Raw genomic sequence first — 23,883 nt, 5'->3', positions numbered from 1 at the left:
AATTTACTTGTCAGTCGACATGGCTCTTTGGAGTTTATCTTTGCTGGTTTGTCAACAAATCCACATATAGGGGTAGCCCAGTAGCAAAAATAACCCCTGAAACTGCATTGGATGCCTTTATGTTCTGTTTGTACTGTTCATTACTTGTACTGTCCCAGATTTTAGACGTCAGTTGTAGATTCAGGTCTGCATTTACACTTACAGTCCTTCTATGCCTTTGTGACTTAAGGGAGTTCGCGCAATGATACAACACCGAGTCCACAATGTCATTGAGTTTCTTTACAATCACCTGGAGAAGGACATGAAGGTTCTGGGACGCTCTCTGGACCTGAACATGGATGACACTGCCATCATCGTGCACCTGATTCTAAGCGCCTCAGCCAGAGGTGTGTGTGTGTGTGTGTGTGTGTGTGTGTGTGTGTGTGTGTGTGTGTGTGTGTGTGTGTGTGTGTATGTGTGTGTGTGTGTGTGTGTGTGTGTGTGTGTGTGTGTGTGTGTGTGTGTGTGTGTGTGAAAGAGAGAGAGAGAAAGAGAGATTGTGCATTATTTTAAGTAGAACTTTACAATCTTCTCTTGTTATTTAGAAATAAATAACACTGCAATTGCTCTTCGTGTGTTTGCAGATTCATACCAGCAGAGGGCAGACTTGGCTTCCAGACAGGGTCGTGAGCGATGGGAGAAAACAGTTTGTGACTCTGTCATCACTCCTACACTTCAGGTTTGGAAATCACCTTTGCTTGTTGCTACTTGCTACTTGCTCTGCATCTTGTAGAATGAAAATCCCTAGACAGGAACAATGTACATTTGCAATTATTCATTATTCCTTACCAGAATCACAACCAAAAGCAGCTTTTATTAGCTTAGTATGATTTGCTTCCAGCTGTTGGTATCAATAGTATCCGGCTGCAGAGCCGCAGACCATATAGCATCCAATCTACCACAGCGGATCTAGCAGCTAGCTCATGCATGCGCTGATGTTCTCTTGTGCTGATGTTCTACTTAGCTAATAGCTTATGCTAACTTAGTTTCATATCAACTTTTAATGCTCCTTTACAGAGGATGGAGGATGGAGAAATTTGCAATTTGATCACTTTATTTGTCATGCTCGTACCAGTTGTAACATAGTCAAAACGTTATCATATACTGACGAGATAACAGTGCAATCGTGGTTGAAATACTCCCGAAATACACAGAAAACAAAACAAAATATATCTATATAAAAAATAGATGTTGTTTTATTCCAATGAAACACGACACACCAGCTACTAAACTAACTAAACTAGTTTCAGCTATTATCTAAGTAAGAAGAACATCAGCGCATGTGGTGCTAGATCCGTTGTGGTAGATTGGTGGTGGTAGATCGGTTGCTATGGTCTGCGGCTCTGCAGCCGGCCCCTTCTCGTTGGTATCACCCTGGTGCAAATAGACAGGAACAATAAATAGATAGACAAAATGCCCTCAAGACAATTAATTCATCTTTAATTTCTCTTCATATTGCTCATTAATTGTTATAGTCTCAAAGGTGGATTATGTGTGATATTTCAATGATTTTAAAGAGACTTTTTAACACGTACCCGTAGGATCTGAACAGGAAGCTAACACAAGCTCAGGAGGCGGTCAGTGCGGACGACCGATTGTCTGGCAGCCCCCTCATGAGGCTCCTCCACTCCGACCCCCGGCCCATGCTGCCCCTGCCCTCCGACTGCCCCACCCACCATTCCTCCTTCTGGAACGTTCCGGAAAACCTGAGTGTGGAGCGCCTCACACAGGTGGTGGAGCAGAGCCATGAGCGAGACTCGGTTCCTCTGCTCTCCCTCTTCCTCAAGAAGGTAACATTACAAAAATTTTGGGATAAAGTATCTATCTATCTATCTATCTATCTATATATATATATATATATATATATATATATATATATATACTGTATATATATACACAAGTGCGCATGGGGACCCAGGTTCGAATCTGACCTGCGGTCATTTTGTCCCACCCCATCTTTCTCTCCTACTTACTTCCTGTCACACTTCACCATCCTGTCCAAATAAAGGCAAAAGCTCAATATTACTTCTGTTTTTGAAAGCTGTGTATCCAAATCATTAATCGAGCATATTGACAAGGAATAAAATAGCACGGTTGGATATCGGGTTGCCCTACACTGGACATTTATTCAAGAAAGAAGAGGGGATGTTGTTAAGTGCTGGTAAATGCTTCTAGAGAATTCAGGCCCCCCAAGATTTTATGATCTTGCCATATGCCAAATTCACAGAAATGTCAATACTTCCCTGAATTGCAATTGCAATTATGATTCGGCCTTTTCTCATTTTCGCACATATTTGCGCAACTTTAGGCCACAACTATCAGAACAAACCACCGCAAGATATTGGTGGGATCACAATTTTTATTTAATCGGAAAAAAATAAAAAAAAAACACTTGACCAAAACCCCATGTTTTAGAAAGATGGTAGCAGATTTAGTTGTTGTAAATGAATGTTAATGTGAAATGGCACTTTGTAAAACGTGTTAATGTAAAACGTCATCTCTCATCCTTCGTAACTGTTCCTGTACAACCGTATCAGGTCCCTTGTGTGAGGCAGCTGGGCCATCTGCTGGAGCTGGCGGCCCTACAGGTGGACCTGCTGCGGGTCTTCCCCACAGAGACAGACCTGTCCTCCAGGACCATCACAGAGGTGCTGCAGCAGATCCACAAAGGTTCGTGTCAGCCTGGGGATAACTCCTACAGAGGCATCACGGTTTCTGTCAATTAGACTTTCACTTACCCTTAAGTCGTATGACATATGATTACAAGAAACACTGAACATTTTGTAAATCAACTGTAGCATTGTGCCGCTTAAAACCAGCATGTTTTATGTGTCAGTCTATATTGTGTGTACAGTAAAAACTGACATTACTCATCTCTCATTTGTCTATTTGTTCAGTGAGTATTCATACCATTAGATCAGTTTAAGGCGGATACTGGTTGTCAGTGCAGACAGAGCATGTGTGAAAGACTTGTTATTTGCTTGTTGTTAGGTAATCAGAAGACACTGCTGGTGGGCCGAGTGGAGACGTTTATAAAAGTGTGGAACTGTCTCAGGATGGAGCTGGCAAGAGACTGTGAGTATAGCTGAAGGCATTTTTCTTCATTTCCACTTGACTTTTTTTCCCCAAATGTTGGTGCATGTGTATGTGTATGTCCATCTAGAATAAATATATACCGGTATATATTTTCATGTTATGTACATATTTTTCATGTTTGTGTGTGTGTGTGTGTGTGTGTGTGTGTGTGTGTGTGTGTGTGTGTGTGTGTGTGTGTGTGTGTGTGTTTGGCATGCATGTATTGATCTTTCTGTCCTATGATTAGCTGAGAGAGGTGTTCCAAAGGATCTGTGTGGAAAGGCCCTGTCGATGGAGAGCTCAGGGGCGTACCTGTCTCCCAGTCGCCATGGGCCAGGCTCCTGCCTCCGAGTTCTCATCGACTTCCTGTCCGACACCCACAACAGTCTGGTCAGAGAGACCCGGACACTGAATCAGGATGACAGGTGTGTGGGTGTGTGTGTGTGTGTTTGTGTGTGTGTGTTTGTATGCATCATGCATGCATCTGTTTATGTGTTTGTGTGAGTATGTTTGGCTGTTTGTGTGTAAATGTACTTGTGTTGGCTGACAGTTGCAGCAAAGCATTACATTTCCTTGTGAGTTCCATTACAGTTCCTTTGATAGTCTCTCTTTTCCTCCCCATTACCAATGCAGTGATTACAGCATCACTGTGGAGGGGCTGTCGAAGACCCAGCTTGCCCTGTGTCATCCAGAGCGTGAGCTGCTGCCCCTGGTGTTGGCTCACTGTCATTACACCTTGGTGACAGGCAGACAGACGGACATGAGCTACAACCTGCTGGGCATTCAGAGAGAACTCTGTCGTAGGTTCCTGGCAGGAAAACCTCTTATCCAAGTAGTGAGTTATTTTTTGTTAATGTTATCCCCTTGATCTACTCCACAAAATGATGTCATTTGTAAAATTACAGATGCAATTACTACTTTTCATTTAGGTAAAATTCATTCAGGTCATGAGCTCAATACATATTTCTTGTGCATTCAGTTCAAATTATGTCTTTCTTTGAGCTCTGTCTTTGCCGTTTTTTCCCCCTTTTTCTCTTGTGTCAATACCAAAATGCCTAAAACAAATACAGTAAGCCTGATGACATAGGTCTAAACTTTCATTATGTCCCTGTAAATACAGAGGCATTTTAATAGCATCTATAACTGCATACCAATGCTTTACCATATCACTCTGCTTGCAGGACACCTCAAAGTACCTTAACCGCCATCAGCAGGATTTCTCTGTTATCTTGGCAGATGTCAGCCGTAAAATACCCCAGGTAAAATTTCTGTTTAACCCAACGCATATCATGCTTTTTTTTAATTGATTCAGTGTAACAGTCAATTGCAGTTTTTCTCAGTCGCTTTGGTGCTTTTCTCACATCACTATTAACATTTGCACAGCAGTTAGTGCATTTCTCAAAACAATTAGTGCAAACTGCAAAACCTAGTGGATAACCTGCAAAAGCATGTCACTTGCTCAAAATGGATAGTCCATTCCTCAAAAGCAAGTATTCATGTCAATGAAACTGTCAGTGTCATCAAAATGAGAAGTCTTGACACCATCGTTTATGAACAAGATAGTCAAATGGCTTTTTCATGTTTTCATTATGACTCAGTTCCAATGCAAAAAAAAGGTCAGAACTCGGTGACACTACCTGAACATGCTCAAGACAGCACTATACACTTGTACAGCCATTTGAAAACTACAGTAAAGTTACACATTGCTGTAGTTAGGAGAGTAAGTGAGTACAAGACACTGAATTTGTACGTTTCATATTTTTACTGTATATGCTCTTTGCAATTCTACAGCATTGAGACAGAATTTGATAACTAGTTCACCAATTTTGTATGAAATGACTCAAGCAATGAAATGAAGACTATTAGTTTTATTGGGAACGACTATTCAGCATCCATAAGTATAGTTCATTTTGACTGACATGACATAAGCAAATGATAATGTTATAAAACAGCAGAGAATTGTATGAAAGCAACTGATACATGTCCAAAAGCATTTGCAATTTGCTTTTATAATGTGCACAAATGACTAAATGTTGTGGAGGTTGAACTAATAGTTATGAGAATTTTCATTCTGATCTGAGAAAAGCACCAAAGTGACTGAGAAAAACTGTAATTAATTAATGAATTAAGTCATTAATTAAGTCATTAGTGTAAATAGTGTAAAATAGATTCTTCTTATTTGATAATCATCCTGACTTGATGTGAATAGAGAGAATGGGAAAGACAAAAACACACAATAACACCAGTGTAAATAAAATGCTTAATCATTTCCAGGAACCTCTGAAGGGCTCTGTGCTTGGAGACATGAAGGTAGTGCTAAAGTCTTTCACTGACGTCTGCGATGCTGTGTTCGCTGTGGAGATCGGCCTGCGGTTCCTGGGGAAAACCGGTGGTGGTGGAGAACCTATGCTGGTCCCCTACCTCAGGGACTCACTCAGGATGGGTCAGCAGATATCCAGCAACATGGTCAAGGTACTGGTCGGAACAGATAACTGTTCAATACTTATCATTCTTGTTATCTTGTCATCTTCACAAGTGAAGGCATGTTTTTTTCATGATAATTTGGACTCTTGGGAAAAGCATAACATTTTATTTAATTTCCCTATTCTTTCTGTGATTCAAATGTCAACCTAGATAACTTAATTCTTGTAAGCGACCTAATGCAGCTGCCCCCCCCCCCCCCCTTCCTCTGTGTGTCTGATGTTCCACAGGCGCTGGGGGAGAACAGCCTGCAGCACTGTGTGGCCACCTGGCAGTTCCTTACCTGCTGGAAATCAGAGCTGATGCTCAGAAAAGGACAGGTGTGTGTGTATATGTATGTGTGTGTTTCGCTCATCGGTCTTGAAAGTTAACTGAGTTATGTCATTGATGATGTCATTAGCTGCCCTTCTGACCATTCATACAAGTAATACTTGCTTTGTTATTCTAGAGACTCTAGATTACTGAGAAATCTTGGGCTGCTATTGTAAAGTATCCATATTTTAATAATTGCTCTCAACCAGACAATGATATTTGATGTATGCAGGAAGGCGATATTAATGATTTTGCATTTTATGTAAATCATTTCACCTCCATGAACAGCATTTCCGGTATGCCCTGTCAGATACAATATACAGTGGTGGCCAAAAGTGTTGAGATGAAATTCAGTGTTTCAACAACATTCTCAAATATTTGAATAATTTGAATAGTTGCCATACAATAATCAATATTTTGTGTATATTTCATTTATTCTTCAAAACCTGCTGGATACGGCTGGGCCTAGAGGAAAAAACTTCATTTCATTTGTGCATAGGGAAAACGAATACATATATTGTTGTTGTATATATTGCATATGGTGTCTTAATACATTTAGCTACTATACACTCATGTGAGCATTGCGCCATCATATGCTACACAAAAGAGTGTGTGACCATCTGGTTTTTTGGTTTACTGAAGTGTTTTGTCTTCCATAGGATCCTTTCCAAAGCCTTCCCAAGGAGTTCCGGGGCAAACTCTTAGAAGAGGATAGGACTGGATTGAGGAGGTTCCTTGGCCTGACTGACGTTGACTTCTTTTCTCGAGAGGTCCATGAGATACTTCTCCTGAAGACCAACCCTGAGAATGAGGAGTCTTACGCACCGCACTGGGAGTAAGACCCATTCCATTCTGCCATCCATCTCATAACACTCTCCCGTAGTCCCAGTCTGTTGGTCCATCTATTCTAGTCAATCCCAGCTTGCACTGGTCACCCACTGAGGAAGCAGCTGGGGGCTGAGAGTGAAAAGGAATGTGTGTGTTGAGAACAGTGGACTAGAATGTTAACTGTTGCTCCACTGCTCTTCCCCTCTCCTCTTTTGTCCGACTGTCTTCTCTCTTTCTTTCTCTCTCTCTCTCTTTCTTTCTTTCTTTCTTTCTCTCTCTCTCTCAGCATCAGATCCACCCTGGAGAACCATTTAGACCAAAAGGGCATGTCACCCCCGCCCGAACTCGATGATCTACCAGAGGAGTTGACTATGGCCAAATCAGCAGAGATCTGGAAATTTACCGTGGCCTTGGTTTGACTGATCCAAATGGGTCAGAATTAAGGGCTTTCTTTGTTTGTTTGTTTATTTACAAATTTGTGTCCTAGTTTTGTTTTGAACAGCAGGTCCTTTGTTGTGAAATTCTGTCTCCCTGTCTCCCTCAACCAACTGTTCCTTGCATCACCTATGTGTCGCATTCTCTGAATTTACACTGATTACATTGCATGTGCATTAACCGTAGGCCTACCTGAAACAAGCACGTGGAGGGATGGACTGTTTTTCTCCTTGCGTTGGTCTCTTTTTATGCTTTTGGATGTGGGCTTTACTTACCTGATTTATGAGATGTATTGATCACATTTTGTAAATATAGATTCTTTGCACTGCTGGGATATACATCATAATGTATAATAACAACATAGGTGTAATTTAAAATGCTTCATTTGAACACTCTATGGCATACTGTGAATGATCTTTAATGCATTTATCTTTAATAATATATGACCCACTTGCATCAGTGCCTTATTTCTTTAGGAATATTCTTCTGATGGACTGGAAACCTTTCTTCCCAAGTTAACAGTGCACTTTCCTTTTTCATGTAGTCCAGGGCAATTTGAAAGTGTTTGTATAAATAAAAACATATCAGTGTTGCATTTGAATGTCCTTTCCCAGCTAGCACCGTTACATTGCCAGTACGTTGCTGCAATGTAACTGAATGACCCAAAATATCCAACGTTGCCACAACATGCAAAGTGAAAGGTGAGAATTCGTAACCGCAACGTCACTCCCCAACATTGCCAATCCGTAACTGCAACATTAAGTTACGTTGCAGCAACGTGGAATTGAAAGGTGCCGTTTCGTAACCGTAACGTAAGTTACCGACGCCACCAGTCCTGTTTAGCAACGTTGCCACAACATGCAAAGTGAAAGGTGAGAATTCGTAACTGCAACGTCACTCCCCAACGTTGCAAATCTGTAACTGCAACATTAAGTTACGTTGCAGCAACGTGGAATTGAAAGGTGCCGTTTCGTAACCGTAACGTAAGTTACGCCACCAGTCCTGTTTAGCAACGTTGCCACAACATGCAAAGTGAAAGGTGACAACTCGTAACTGCAACGTAACTCCCCAACGTCGCCACTCCGTAACCACAACATCAGGTGACGTTGCAGCAACCTGGAGTTGAAAGTTGCCGTTCCGTAACCGTAACGTAAGTTACCGACGCCACCAGTCCTGTTTAGCAACGTTGCCACAACATGCAAAGTGAAAGATGACAATTCATAACTGCAACGTAACTCCCCAACGTTGCCAATCCATATCTGCAACATCAGGTTATGTTGTAGCAACGTGGAATTGAAAGGTGCCATTTCGTAACCGTAACGTAAGTTACCGACGTCGCCAGTCCTTAACAACAACTTCAGGCAACATTGCGGCAACGTCGCAAGTGAAAGGTTTCATTACGTAACCGCAACGTAATTTGCCAATCCGTAACCGCAACAATAATAAAATTATAGTATGTGCCTTACATGACAACTACCCTTCTTACAGCACTTGTACATAGGCCAATTAATACCTGTAGGCACAGCGAATGCTTTGATCGGGTGATATTACTGTTACTGTGGGAGAGAGACAACCTATGTAACATCAGATCACATCTTCATGGTTATCCATTTTGCTATTAATTACATAGTATGTATGAACTTACCTTGTGTGTGTAGCTGATTTTCAACCATTCAGGCTTATGTCCTCCAACAAGATACACAATGGAATTGTCAGCTGGACTTTTATACTGGGTCAGAACTAGTAGTTTCACGTCCACGGTTTCTTTTTTTAAAAAATAAACTATTCAATTTATTGTTCAAAACATCAGTAAGAGTTGAGCCTAAGCTAAACTGTTTCAACCATATTGTTTCAAAATAACAATAATAGCCTATAAACGAGGCAACTGACTTGCAATGCATGCTGGGAAGCAAACCTCAACATGAAATAAGAGACACCTTAGGCTACATTAGTTCCCCCCTCATTATGAAATACTTTTTAAAGTTTTTTACTGTTTTTCTCAGTTGCTAAAACACTAAAACTCATTGGCTGAAGAAGGTTCTCAGTTGCCTGAACTCATTTAGCTAATTGTTCAGTCTGTTGTCAATACCTTAAACCAGGGGTCTCAAACACCAGGCCCGTCCGGCCCAATTATGGCCCGCGACGTATGTCAAAATAATAATGTAATCCGGCCCTTGAGACTATTTTTAATTGCGACAAACAACGATACTGATTAAAATAGACGATAGTTCCAAGTACGGTGACAAATCTCATTTGTACTCTGCTCCACTATGTGCTAGACATCCAGAGCTTCATTCAAATCCAAAATCGTTGTGCAACGTTTTCAGGAAATACTTGTATTACACGCGAGAAACACAAAGACGTGCATTTGTAATGACACGGAAGCGATGCAGACCATAGTGTTGCATAAATTGAAGCAGAAATTAAGCAGAAATATAGGCCTACAAATGTTGAAAAACGTTTACGTGTGATGAAGTCTTAGTTAGGCTATGTTATTCACCTATTCTGAAGGAGAATATCCTTTTGGAGATTATGATCGATCGTCTATTGAATGGAGGTGCCTCTGCGTGTATACGACGGTGTCCACTAAGCATACCATGCTTATTTCCACCCTCTGCAACATAGCTTGGAAGTTGCAGTGGTAATCGTGATGATAGTGTCCGTAATGGACGTGGTACAGACAGCAGGGCTAGTAGAAATAGGGCTCTAAACTACAAAGTCACCCGCAATAAAAAACTTCTGGGTACTCAGATTACCCGCGATAGGAACTGATTTGACCAGAATACTTTATTGTAGGCCTTGTGGTTTAGAAACCATATACATCTTAGGTGTTGGTATACATCTTAGGTGTTTTCCTGTTAATTTGTTATGTGGGTAATATGAAAAAAGGAAAGTAAACCTGCTCAAATATGTTCATCCAGTATTTACTGAAAGGTGCATAATTTGAGGTGCTTGCCATCCAGTGGCAAATTAGATGGGTAAATTTACCCCCTTCATAAACTTTTGCTTTACTCAAAGATTTACAGTAGGACTTTATCTCTGACCACTTTCAAGCCATGGCCTTTTGAAATTTTGATATAAAAATCCAATGGTGTTGCTTTCTTAACCCTGACGCCTATAGTTTGCCAGGTTTAAAAAAGTTGTGAGAGGTATTTGGTGTGAAACACACACATACCTGTTTTTATGCTTTTCATTTGTTTTATAATTTGTATTAATATTTATTTCATCATTATTTTATTTATAAGCTAAGGTTGCTAGCAGAGGTGTCTAAAACTAGATAAAAACACTTGCACTTTCTGTTTGCAGTTTTGTGTGGTATTTGAAAAAAAGAACATTGTCAGAAATAGCCGGCCCTCCAATCAGATGACGTTGGCAGAATTGGCCCCCAGCTCATTTGAGTTTGAGACCCCTGCCTTAAACCATTTCACATGGTAAAACACAATTTGCAGATCCCACTTACACTTTTCAGCAAAACTCTAAACACATTCGCCTTCTCAAAACACATTCTGAACTCTAATGCACATGTCATCCATACTGGTAAACACAAGTGACGACAATTACAGTTTTTTTCAATTGCTAAAAAACAATTTCTGAAACTTTGCTCCATTTTCTTAAAGCATTAAACATAAAACCCTATTTACAAGCACTATTTACAAAACCTCTGACTCCTCTTGCAAAATCAAACTTTCGCCTCAAAACAGGAAACATCAAGTAGAAATTACTACTTTGCTTTGCTCTTTGCATTTTTTTGTTCTTCCTCCTCCTTGTACCTCTATTTTTACAGTATCTTGCATCTCACAAACTTGACCTTTGATTCTTGTTCTTTGTTGATATGAACTTGCACCAGTCAAAATCTATTGAGCAGTCAGTACTGTAAACAAATGGCAGGGCCATACGATTTGTTTACAGTGCAGTATACAGCCTACAATGCACTGTACTACAGTGTCCAATAAAAATCCTCTTTCTTGCCATCCTCCCCTTCCTCCTCATCCCCCACCTTGCATATGCACTCATCCTCTTACATAGTTTCTTCTATCCATTTTCATTCCCACCTTCAACAACCTGTTTGCTTTCTGAACTGGCGTATATTGGTTTTGTCACATCATTTAAAAAAAGTGAAATCAATTTTGAGTGGTTGTGTTTAATCGATGACATGTGTATGTCTATTTCTATTTCATTTTTGCCACTTGTGTTTACCAGTATGGATACAGTACATGAGCATTAGTGCAGAATGTGTTTAAAGATTTTCTAAAAATTGTGTTTTACCATGTGAAATGGTTTAGGGTATTGACAACAGACTGAATAATTAGCTTAATGAGTTCAAGCAACTGAGAACTTTCTTCAGCCAATGGATTTTAGTGTTTTAGCAACTGAGAAAAACTGAAGGACTCATATATTTTAGATGTTACATGTAATGTACATATACTGTATATATCACCACATATGTATTGTGCGTTTCTCAGTTAAGTTTTTATGGCTTACACCGCAATTGTCAATGGAGAAATTGCATTGACTTTTTACATCCGGCATCGGCTGTGTGCGGGACTGTGCAGCTCTATTTAGTCCCATTGTACCGAATTTTGGTTGCAGTTCCACCAGAGTTCCACTGGGGGCGATCGCCATGAGTGCAGAATGAATGGGAGTCAATTGAGCTAGACGGCTAAATTTGTCTCTTTCACCTGATTGTCCTTGACAAATCTCAGATTTGATTGTAGCTTCAACTTCAACATGGGTTATAGGTCAAAAGTTGAATGAACGAGTACTTATATCCTTTTGATTTCTTACAGGTTGGGTCATTGTTGCCCATAACACGCTAACATTGTGCTAATGAATGACGTCATTGACACGTTTGAAAGGCTTTTTAGAACAATTAAGTGACTTTAAAAAATATAATACTCAACCAAGTGTATTTTCTTTGCCCCCCCCCCCCCCTTTCGAATACAATATTCAAATTACTTGAAAAAAATATATAACCAGAGAAAAGTGGATTTTGAGGGGTACAGCTCCATAGACCTCCATGCATTCTGCACTCGTGGACGAGCGCCCTCATGTGGAACCACAGAAGGAACTACAACCAGTTCAGAAACCGGAAGTTTTCCGAGCGTGGCAGTTCTCCCCTTATAGACCTCTCCAGAATATATCCCGCCTCCTAACTTGCGTATCCATCCAACCTTCGGTCGTCAAATGTCTATGGGAAATAACATGGCGTTTTGAAAGATCGTACCTGTCAAACTCTGTAGGTGACAAAGTAGAAAAAGCTGCTGGGCAGATTGGCCTACACACTTCTGCCATCTAGTTTCCACTGGATTTTTTGATTTTCGGTGCCGTTTAAGTAGTATAGTCTATAGTATACTACTTAAACGGCACCGACAATCAAAAAATCCAGTGGAAACTATATGGCAGAAGTGTGTAGGCCAATCTGCCCACCAGCTTTTTCAACTTTGCTACCTACAGATGTTTTACCGGTATGATATTTCGAAACGCCATGTTATTTCCCAAAGACAATCCACGCCCGGAAGTTGGATGGATACAGAAGTTACGGAGGCGGGACTTATTCTGGAGAGGTCTATTCTCTGATGGCATCCTTTCCAGTATTGGCGTTACATAGTTTGTCCACCAGATGGCGCAGCGTCTTGCTGTAAGACACACATGCCACATCACTAGACTTGTTCCACTTCACTATGACAACACAAGGTCAGGATAGCTTACTGTTTCACAGCTTTGTGGCTTGTGTATGGTAGGAGAACTTTCATGTGAAATTGAATTCCCATTTCTTCTTGAAGCCGAAATAAACCTGAGCAGGTTTATCGAACATGCTTGGTTTTTACTGCAGGTATGTTAATCTTACACCAGCTTAATGTCATAATAATGTTAACGTTAGCACTGGTTGAGTGATGGAGGCTAGTTTGATTGTTGGTGTAACATTATTTGTGAAACATAAACACGGTTTTACCGAGCAAATTGATAACAGCACTGGAACTGATTCGCCTGTCATCCCATTATTTTCTGACCATACTGACAGGAACTAAGTTAGTTAGCCACAATGCTAAAGTTCGCTATTGCGATGGTTTTCTGATGGAAGATACTGTACATGACGATGAATCCTAAACACGGGGCTGGGATATTTCTGCTTGCTAAATAGGTTTTTCTGCTGTTGACCCGCTCACAGTCCTTGGGGGCTCTGTCAGTGCTTTGTAAAATGTTGCATTAAGACCACAACCACAAAAAGTCTACACAAAATAAATGTTATGTGAGCATCTGAGCTTGCATTTATTCCCAAACACCCACTAGACTGGGACTCCCTAGTTTCAGTCTTCAATTTTTTGCATTTTAACGAAGGTGTTTCAAGCAAGGAAGAGTGTGGTTTAGGCTACAAAGGCAAAAACTAAAGTAACTGATCATACGTGTAACATTTTTTGCTTGCATGAAGGGAGTCATTAAGCATAAACTGCTCACAGAGCAGAGCATCAAAAACTATTTTGTTACAAACTACAAATACTGGCTCAGAAAATGTAAAAATAAAATACTGATGTGAAAAATGTATTTAATAAAAATCCAAGTAATTAGTCATTTGAAACTACAACATAATGTTTCAAATACCAACGTATCCCATGTTTTACATGTCAAGTCAAGTCAAGTCAAGTTTATTTATATAGCGCATTTCATACACAGAGGTCATTCAATGTGCTTTACATAAACAAAACAAAACAATAATAACAAATAAAGATCATAATAAAAAGAAAACATAAAACAAGGTAAAATCATTTAAAAATAAAGAATAATTAGTAAGCAAAACAAAGGCAAAAGTAGTAAAAAAAAGTAATAAAAGACAAAGTAGAATAATTATCAAGGCAGATTCAGAATTTGTAACTCGGCACAGTTAGCAGAAAGCATCTGAGAACAGTTTGGTCTTAAGTCTAGATTTAAAACTGGCTACAGTTGGGGCCTTTTTGATGTCATCCGAAAGTTGGTTCCACAGCTGAGCCGCATAGCAGCTAAAAGCTGCTTCACCATGTTTAGTTCTAACTGTAGGTTTTACTAGCAGGTTTTTCACCTGGGACCTGAGAGGACGAGAAGGTGTGTACTGCTGAAGCATGTCTGACAAGTATTTAGGTCCTGCTCCATTTACTGATTTATAAACAAGCAATAGTGCTTTAAAGTCAATTCTGTGACTTACTGGAAGCCAGTGCAAGGACTTAAGAATTGGAGTAATGTGGTCAGTTCTTTTAGTTTTTGTTAGAATCCTAGCTGCTGCATTTTGTATCACCTGAAGCTGTTTAATAGTCTTTTTAGGAAGGCCTGTGAACAGTCCATTGCAGTAATCAACCCTGCTGGTGATAAATGCATGAATGAGTTTTTCTAAGTCATATTTTGACATCAGCCCTCTGACTTTGGCAATATTTTTGAGGTGGTAAAAAGCTGATTTAGTTATCGCTTTCATGTGGCTGTTGAAATTTAGATCACTGTCAATTAATACACCAAGATTTTTAACAGTATCCATGTTTTACTGTTTCAAACTCTTTGTCTCATCGTGATGTTTACAGACCATAGTGATAATTTATACCACATTTATATGACATTTTATACCACATTTTTACGTAGTCTCACCAAGTAAACCTATTCTTACCTGACTTCCTGAGAAGGCACTTGGGAATCGACCTCTCCTAAGCAAAAAGTTACAGCCTCAGTGGGCGTGCTGTCCTAAGGCCCACACCAGTTGTGCTATCAAAACATCGCATTCCCAATTGTCTTGTCAGAGGGACATAAAGCCAAAAACCTTCCCCTGGGGGATGTAACGTGGGGAAGGGAAAAAGACTGCAACACCCCTATCTGCACTTTCCCCTATACAGCATTCCTTTCACCTATCCTGTCTTCCCTGTACAAAGAAAGTAACAGTTAGAGGTTGCTCAAGTCATTTCGTCCCTTCTAGGTGTCATTGAAAGGGAGTGAAAGTAATGTAATTTCCTTCTATGTTATGGCAGTCCTATGTCGTTTCAGGCAAACAGAACAAAACATGTTGACCAATCAATCCTACAGTAATCTACTTGAGATTGAGAATAGATAGATAGAGATAGATAGATACTTTATTGATCCCCAGGGGATAGATACTTTAATACATCCAACTAATTGTAATTATGTATTACAATTAGAATACATAATAGTGACCAGACTTACTGAGAGATAGAGAGACTTACAATTCAGATAACACAAGAACAGAGGGTTAAAGCAAAGAGAATTAGAGGGCATCTAAGTCATGACTTAAACTGGCATACTTTGCAAATCAACCAGTTAAAAGTCCCATGTAACAAGTGTTTTGTTTCTCCCATTTATGGTAGCAATTTCTAAACAAAAACATCTTTCGACCTTTTTAAACCAGCCTTTCATATGTAACCTTTGACATCCTGGTTTTGTAGATCACCACTCCACAAACCATGGCAACAGCTACCAGGATTGCTCCAAAGAGCATCTCTAGGTTTGCGTCCAACTTTTGGGCCTCTGTAGAAAGGGGAACGTTTTCAGAGACATTCATGACTCGCAAGAGGCGAGTGGGTAAACTTAACAACACGAATGTAACAACAGCACTTAAAACAACCTCCACAGGGAGCACCAATTCTCTGAAATGGCTAATATAGGCATGATAGTAAGTATAAGTATATATACTCTTTTGATCCCATGAGGGACATTTTGGTCTCTGCATTTATCCCAATCCGTGAATTAGTGAAACACACTCAGCACACAGTGAGGTGAAGCACAAATGAATCCTGGTGCAGTGAGCTGCCTGCAACAACAGCGGCACTCGGGGAGCAGTGAGGGGTTAGGTGCCTTGCTCAAGGGCACTTCAGCTGTGCCTACTGGTCAGGGTTCGAACCGGCAACCCTCTGGTTACAAGTCTGAAGCACTAACCAGTTAGCCCACTTTGTGATTGTAACTGCTGCACTCTGCATTTGGCATCTGCCTCTCAGGTCGAATCACAGCTGTGAGCGCATCCTTCACCAGCGACTCATTTCATACAATACTTTGAAACAAATCATGTTTCTGCACAAAGGACAGCTGTTATTCTGTCCAACTGAGCCAAAAATCACACTGACACTGGTACTGAGGTTTTGTTTTACGTGACCAGAGGTTATTATCCAGGAAAAGGATTTCTAATTAACTGATTGCTACCCTTCGTATCACTGGTCAAGTGGTCTCTGGCTACATTACCTTGATCGGGCACACTTCGCTGGGGCCTAAGACGCACGGGACCCTGGGAGATGAAGTGATGTGAGGTCTCGAGGAGGGCATCCCTGCTGCGCCTATGGTGCTCAGTGAGGTAGGTCACCTGGCCAACAGGCAGGAGAGAATGCTCGCTCTCATGCTCCTCAGTGGGGAGAAAATCATCATCAGTCAGGCTGGGAGCTTCCCTCTTCCGACGTGATGAAGGGCAGCCCTGAGAGCACGTGCTGCCCGATATGCCAGCCTTACAGAGGATGGTGGAGCAGGTGATGAACACCTGCACACAGAGGACATGGCTTAATCACAAGAACCAAAAGGACAATAACTGAGCTTACATATACATTGCATGAACAGTCGACTGTCTGCACAATAAGCTATGATCATTACCTGGTCATGGAGGCCGATAAACTTGAAAGCCTTCATTGCAAACTGGACCTTTGAGTTATTGCCATTGGTATAGATCTCCACAGTCTCATCCACTTTACATCTGTAAAATAGCAGCATAATTGTAGCCACTAGCCAGCTTGCTTTTAGTTGAGATCAGAGAATATAGTTTGGACACTAATGGTTTTGGAATTAACCAACACATCCATAAGCATGCGATGACCAGTGGCGTAACAAACCAATGGTGGGCCCAGGTGCGAGAGTGCTACGCGGGCCCCATACCGACATACTTTGGCCCAGGATGAATTAGCTCTGATACATGCAATACACATTAAGGATGACTTCAATTGTTTATGCAAAGGGCCTGAGGCACCGGAGTAGTTTAGTAGTTACAGATTAGAATTCAAATAAAAAACACACGACTACATAGGATCCATTACATGTGAAAACATTAAAAATAATTTTATTAACAGCCTGCAGGCCAGGGTAATCTAATATTACTGCATTAACATCAACTCGCATGGAATTATGGGAACACTCAATGCGCTCAATGCGCCTCTTCAACCCTCTGCTGAAACTGCAAGCGTAGATTGCTTGCTTATAAACTCGCACTGTGCAGAAACAAAACTTAATGTAGCCTAACTTATTTAACCGTGCAGAAACCAAAATCATTCATATGCATACAATCCCCAATATGCGTGAATTAGGCCATTAGAAGAAGGCCATCTTACAAGCCTTTCGTCAACGATGTTCCCAATATTTAATAAAGAAAGATACTCTGGCGAAACAGTATGACGACAAAGAAAGATGGTAATTTGATTTAGCCGTTTTTATTTGATAGTTTGATTCTTAATGGTAAAGTTCTAGTGCAGGGCGGGGGAGGTCACGGGCCCTGGTGCGACTGCACTTGCTGCACCTACTATAGTTACGTCACTGGCAATGACTGAAAACAGTCTGCAATGTGTGCCCAGACTCTGTTCAAATGTGGTTTGGTGAGACATGGCTAGTATAAGCAAAGTCCTTTTAGGCAAGTCCCCCCACTCAGCGGCCATAATGCAACACTTGAGTACTCATCGGGCATCCTATTCGGCAGAAATGTGCGTGCGCAAGGTTTCACGACACCAACCGTGCTCCATCAGCGAGCTCACAACACATGATTGGCGCGATTGTCTGTACAACACACCACATAATTTGCTCAATGTATACACATGTCAACGTTTTGGCGAGGAAGGGGTGGGATCAGGGTGGGATATGTGTAGACAACGGCGTTACAAACTAACCCCTAGCATTTCTATGGAGGATTTTTTGAGTGCTGTGTCTCCTCATTAGAAAGTCTGTCTTGTAAGGGGTTATCACTTAAACATTTGTGTCAATTTCCATTTGTGTAATTTCCCCTATATGGGCATTTAATATCTCATCAACACATAATCCCTTTTTCAATATTAATGAAAGTCATTTTCATACTACTTCATAAATCTAATTTGTGGATGTCAGATAGACCTGGTTAATTCTTTAGTAGATGATCTATCTTGCACCTGCATGATGCTTCATAAACGTTCACAACTGATCTTACCCGCTTTGAAGAATCGGATATTTACGTTGATCGCTAGGAACATCAGTAGGAGCAGCGGTGCAATCGAGTGCTCGCAACTCGGTGTTGGGAATAGAAGAGATGGCCTCGATCTGCATGTACATCATCGCTCCCAGGTCGAACTCCAGAGGGTAGGAGTTTGGTTCCTCTACTTGACTGTATGCCTCTGACTTGAAGAATTCAAACTGCAATGTGAACTTACCAAAGCCTCTCTGCGACGTGATATTGATTGCTGGCTGGTGGTGAGCATTGTATTTAAAAGTCACCACTTTACTCAGTTTGGGATACTTGCAAGAAAATCCAAGATCCTCGAAAGGATTCCTGTCTATGACAGCGTTATCATAGGACACAATCTCATTGGTAAAGATGATATATTCTCCATCATCCTTAAAAACAGAGGGGAGCAAAATATTAGCGGCAAAGATTTCACAGAGGCAAGTCAATAATCAACTAGAAAAGCATTTCCTGAAGGAAATATAGTGCATGAAAATGCAAAAATATGAAGAGTTCATATGGTTAAATTATTTGCTTGGTAGATAAGGTTTAATATAGTTGGAATGACTGAACAGTTAAATAGGTTGATAATTGAAATGGTTAAATTATTTAGGCAGATAGTTGACGATAACTAACAGTTGGAATGGCTCCAATGTTTGCTAGTAGTTATGCTAACTATGTTAACAAAGATAACAATGCTAACCAAGTTACTATGCTAACTAGCATGCTAACAATGTTAAAATGTTAACTATGCTAACCAAATGACTTAGCTAACCTAGCTAATCATTTGTATTAGTTAGGCTAACTATGCTAACTAGCATGTTAACATGCTAATTATGCTAACCATGTGACTTAGCTAACTTCGCTAATCATTTTAAACAGTTATGCTAACTATGCTAACTAGCATGCTAACATGTTAGCATGCTAACTATGCTCACCATGTGACTTAGCTAACTTCACTAATCATTTTTAGTAGTTATGCTAACTATACTAATTAGCATGCTAACCATGTGACTTAGCTAACTTCGCTAATCATTTTTAGCAGTTATGCTAACTATGCTAACTAGCATGCTAACATAGTAGCATGTTAACTATGCTACTTAGCTAACTTAGCTAATCATTTTTAGCAGTTTTGCTAAAAATGCTAACTAGCATGTTAACTATGCTAGCATGCTAACTATGCTAACCATGTTACTTAGCTAACCATGCTTACTAGCTACAGTGGGTAGGAGTCATAGTTGATGACAAGTAACAGTTACAATGGCTGAACAGTTAAAAAGTTCAGTAGTTTAAAGGGTTAAATTGTTTAACAGTGAAATATTGTAGTGAGGACTTTTATTTTGAAACAGTTTTTGGCAGAGGAAGCAGTTGAACAGGATGTGTAGTCTTAATAGGGCCAGTTTGTATGCTTAAAGCCTGAGACTGGATTCTACACAGGATTCTAATTCTAACATGCTAGCATGCTAACTATGCTAACCATGTGACTTAGCTAACTTAGCTAATCATTTTTAGCAGTTTTGCTAAAACTGCTAACTAGCATGTTAACATGCTAACTATACTAACAGAGACGGTTGATAAAGCGAGACGATTCACAGAAGGGTTCTTCCTGTTCCCCTATGACGTAGGGTTCACTAGCGCCACGCCTTTTTAGGAGACTAGCGAGAGATTCTTTACACTGTGGCCCTATGGAAGAAATAATTTTTTCTCGGATTATGCCCCAGCCCTTAATTATACAGCTCGAGATTGGGCATTTTAATGCATTTTCTGTAATTCACATGTGTTCCTTACATTCTGACATCGACATGGCGTTTTTCAGATGAACAGTTAATGAGAAAAACGACTTTGTTTGCCACTTGTCTGTTTCTGTAACCCACTGGCACGCGATCTACTAAGTAGCCGAAGGTTCTCTGGAATAAGTTACCGTTGCTTACCACTTCGATGTTGATCACTCAATCGCGAAAATGGATTGCGTTCAAATAGGCTGTATAGCAGACGGCCATACACATAAACTAGGGCAGTGGTTTCTCAACCTTTTTTCAGTGATGTACCCCCCTGTGAAATATTTTTTCAGCCAAGTAGCCTTCCCCCTAACCAGCGCAAAGCATTTTTGGTTGAGAAAAAAAAGATTTAAAACAGAGCACTGTGCCATCAGTGTCTAATTTATTAAACTTTGGAACTAATAAACACGTACAAAATTCAAACATTTGGATAGTAATCCATGACTACATTTATTGCAAATTATTTGTATATTTTAAAATCTCACGTACCCCCATTTGAGAACCACTGTACTATAGTATTGCATATTATTGTTTAACAAGTAGGTCATATCACATAATAATCTGGACAGCCAGGGGTGCGTTTCCCAAAACCATAGTTTGCATTGTAACCAACAAAGTAGCTAACTTAGTTAGCAACTATGGTTATGGGAAACGTGCCCCTGGTTAACAAGTTGCTAACTAGCACACCTAACCAGACGTCTGCTTTCTCAATTAGCCTTACCTCTGATGTTTGATAAAGTAGCGCCAATCGATGTATCCCACAGCGCCGCCACACAGCCATATCTTTAGGCCTACTATCCACGCAAATTACAATGAAAATACACCACTTATTTTTTCATTGACATAAGGCTAAAAATATGATGAACACTGGCATTTCTCTTTCAGATACCATATTATTGAACTAGTAGAAGAAAGAGGTAGCTTGTTAATATAAGGAGTGCCGACTTGTCCATCCGATCCAAACAAGTAAACCTGAGGAAAGGAGGGTATAAAGTGTGTGAGGCTAACTTTGAATGGTATGGTTTTATTTGAAATTCACATTTTCAACAAATCCCACAATTTAACACCTGCATACATAGCCACATTCTGCAGTCTACCCACAAGGAAAAGAATAGCACAACTGCCCTAAACCCCCTCCATCAACTGCCAGTAGATGTGTCCTGCATTGAGTGGTAGTTAAGCATTTACAAAACTAAATACTGTTATTGTCTTTGAATTAACTAACATCCTGAATGGAGTGTAGGAAAGCAGGATCTCTTCGTTTTGTTGGATGAAGGTTGAAGTCATATGGCCAGCATTTACAGCACCTAAAACAGAGACAACACCACGCAAAGTAAAAAAAAAAAAAAAACATCATGAATTACAATTATGTTCTTATGTTCTTGAAATTAAGTTACTACACCTGCACATTGCTTTGCTTAATATGATCCTTCATACTATAAATGCTGTGATAACACAATAGGACTGAAGACTATGATACAGCTGGAGAGGCTGCCAAGTTAGGCAAATACTACGACTGACTTCTTTGAGGCCATGAACAGGCTTTTTGATGTCTTAAATTCACGGTATAAATGTCCATTCAAATCCCCTACTCCAGTTTTAGCATCAGTCAAATTGTGATTACAGCACTTGATTACAAACACAAACACTTACTTCTCAGGCGCATCTCTGACCCCAATCCATGGCGTCGTCCTATAGGACCACAAAGCAGACATCAGATCCACCATCTTACGGAGAGCCTTCAGTGGATTGAGTCTTGGACCTTCAGGTTGCTAGAGAACAATACATATAGTGCAGCAATCATTCTCAGTGTGTTAACTAATGTTGAATAATAGATCTTTTTTTCCATACAGAGGGAAGTTTAAATCTAGTTACAGAGTTTCATAGTGACAGGCTGTTGGTCGAAACATGTTGGCCAATGCAGCCAAAAAGGCTTTTCCTTTGGAGTGCCTTTTGTAGAATTAGTTTCAACTTTATTTTGGTAGTGTTTCATGAAGTCTTCAGGTCTGATTGTTAGTAGCCTATATGAAATTATATTTGATATGTTTAACTTTGAAAGTCTGTAACTTGTATAGGGCAATTCCACGCAAAACTGTCACATCCATAATGCCAACTAAATACCATGGCATTGTGTTGGTGTTATGGATGTTACAGTTTTGCGTGGAATTGCCCTATACATTTGAATGGCCACAAGAGCGGACAGTTACAGAACACAGTACATAGCATTGACTTATCCTCTGAATAACACAGGTTCAAGTGCATTCCTCCCTGTCATCGCGGGTTCATCCTCACCATCCATAGCGTCCTTCTGCTCGTCCAACAACTGGGGAGAGAATTGACGTTCATTTTAGGGCTGCTTGATAAGGGTCTGTGCAAGACCATCCGAGAAAAACTACTCACAACTGATGTAACGTTATTCAACACAATCGTTGAGCGCCACCCTGACTACACATTTGCCATCAGAGACAAACTTAATACAAAAATATGTAATGTGCAGGATCGGGGCAGAGATCAGTAGAGAAAATCGTCGCGTCATCAAGGACAGACAGAGAATATGGCGTAAAACTAAATGTTTCACTAGCTGCTACGCTAGGCTGATAATAAAATTCAGTGCACCAACAACTGTGTACATACGGTAGCTAGCTACTCATTTTTTACTAGCAACTAAACACATTTCAAAACTGCTAAATCAATGTCGCTTGCAGTAGATCTGATCCACAAGCTATAGTGATGCCGATTTAGGTAGAGCAAATATCAGGTTCGTAAATTATCTTTGTAGCCTAACTACCAAATTAATCTGGTAGCTAGTGCCTCAGCTAGCTCTGCTATCGGTATCAGATGGTTAGCTAGCTAACGTCAACTAACGTTACTCCTCAATGAGCTAACATTCATGACGGCGACACGAGATAATAATAATGTTATTACCTAAACTCCGCAGACATTTTACTACATAGATAACTCGTTACACTGACACAGACTAATCACAAATACCTTGCCACATTTCAAACTGCCACTTACCTGGAAATCAGACCGCATCTTGCCACGACGATGTACCAAATTCAGTCACCCAGGCCAGCTCCAGTTGGTCACAGCAAGAGAGAGGCGCGAAAATGAAAAATATTTGACGTTTTCATCAACGAGGTAGCGTCAGCGCATTCTGACCACGCCTTTTTAGGAGGCAGGAACTGTGTACAATTCCATTCCATTGTAGAAGCCTGTGCTGCTTTATCTTTGTATATTAAGGATCTTTGATACTAACCATGTGACTTAGCTAACTTAGCTAATAATTTTTAGTAGTTTTGCTAAAAATGCTAACTATCATGTTAACATGCTAGCATGCTAACTATGCTAACCATGTGACTTAGCTAACTTAGCTAATCATTTTTAGCAGTTTTGCTAAAAATGCTAACTAGCATGTTAACTATGCTAACCATGCTAACTAGCTACAGTGGGTAGGAGTGGTGGTGTCTAGAAGGGATACAGCTAAGGGTTAGGGTTAGGATTAGGGTTAGGTTACTTCCTGTCCTGATACTGTTCATTTCTATGGAGATTTCACTGGAGATTTCACTATCTGTTACGTGACTTCCGTTGTTAGCTGTATCCCATCTAGCCACAACCGGTAGGAGTGATAGTTGATGACAAGTAACAGTTACAATGGCTGAACAGTTAAAAAGTTCAGTAGTTTAAAGGGTTAAATTGTTTAACAGTGAAATATTGTAGTGAGGACTTTTATTTTGAAACAGTTTTTGG

The 23,883-nt window shown here is 40.2% G+C and overlaps 1 protein-coding gene and 1 long non-coding RNA gene across 4 annotated transcripts in view; one reads left to right on the top strand and one right to left on the bottom strand.

Annotated features, from left to right (window-relative positions):
• rnf213b (ring finger protein 213b) overlaps positions 1-7,771 on the top strand; it is a 57,404-nt gene extending 49,633 nt beyond the window's left edge. For all 3 annotated transcript variants that reach the window (XM_076298061.1, XM_076298060.1, XM_076298059.1), the window contains exons 52-63: positions 230-386; positions 624-718; positions 1,581-1,829; positions 2,577-2,709; positions 3,031-3,114; positions 3,362-3,539; positions 3,748-3,949; positions 4,296-4,373; positions 5,389-5,586; positions 5,826-5,915; positions 6,567-6,742; positions 7,022-7,771. In XM_076298061.1, coding sequence (XP_076154176.1) covers positions 230-386; positions 624-718; positions 1,581-1,829; positions 2,577-2,709; positions 3,031-3,114; positions 3,362-3,539; positions 3,748-3,949; positions 4,296-4,373; positions 5,389-5,586; positions 5,826-5,915; positions 6,567-6,742; positions 7,022-7,154 — 1,773 coding nt within the window. In that variant the 3' untranslated portion in view covers positions 7,155-7,771. The remainder of the gene's footprint in view (positions 1-229; positions 387-623; positions 719-1,580; positions 1,830-2,576; positions 2,710-3,030; positions 3,115-3,361; positions 3,540-3,747; positions 3,950-4,295; positions 4,374-5,388; positions 5,587-5,825; positions 5,916-6,566; positions 6,743-7,021) is intronic.
• Positions 7,772-21,137: 13,366 nt separating this feature from the next.
• Positions 21,138-23,378, bottom strand: LOC143138472 (uncharacterized). The gene is made up of 4 exons (XR_012990227.1): positions 23,152-23,378; positions 22,426-22,456; positions 21,787-21,905; positions 21,138-21,440 (listed from the first exon to the last, which is right to left on the bottom strand). It is a non-coding gene; the product is annotated as an uncharacterized LOC143138472 (long non-coding RNA).
• Between the last annotated feature and the right edge of the window lie 505 nt (positions 23,379-23,883).

Source organism: Alosa pseudoharengus, unplaced genomic scaffold (genome assembly GCF_046254945.1).
Source record: "Alosa pseudoharengus isolate Yale_2024_CS ecotype anadromous, Long Island Sound unplaced genomic scaffold, YU_APseudo_1.1 YU_APseudo_1.1_scf_21, whole genome shotgun sequence".
Classification (NCBI taxonomy): Eukaryota; Metazoa; Chordata; class Actinopteri; order Clupeiformes; family Clupeidae; genus Alosa; species Alosa pseudoharengus.
Note: the sequence above shows the minus strand (reverse complement) of the source record. Positions and strands in the feature narration are given on the sequence as shown.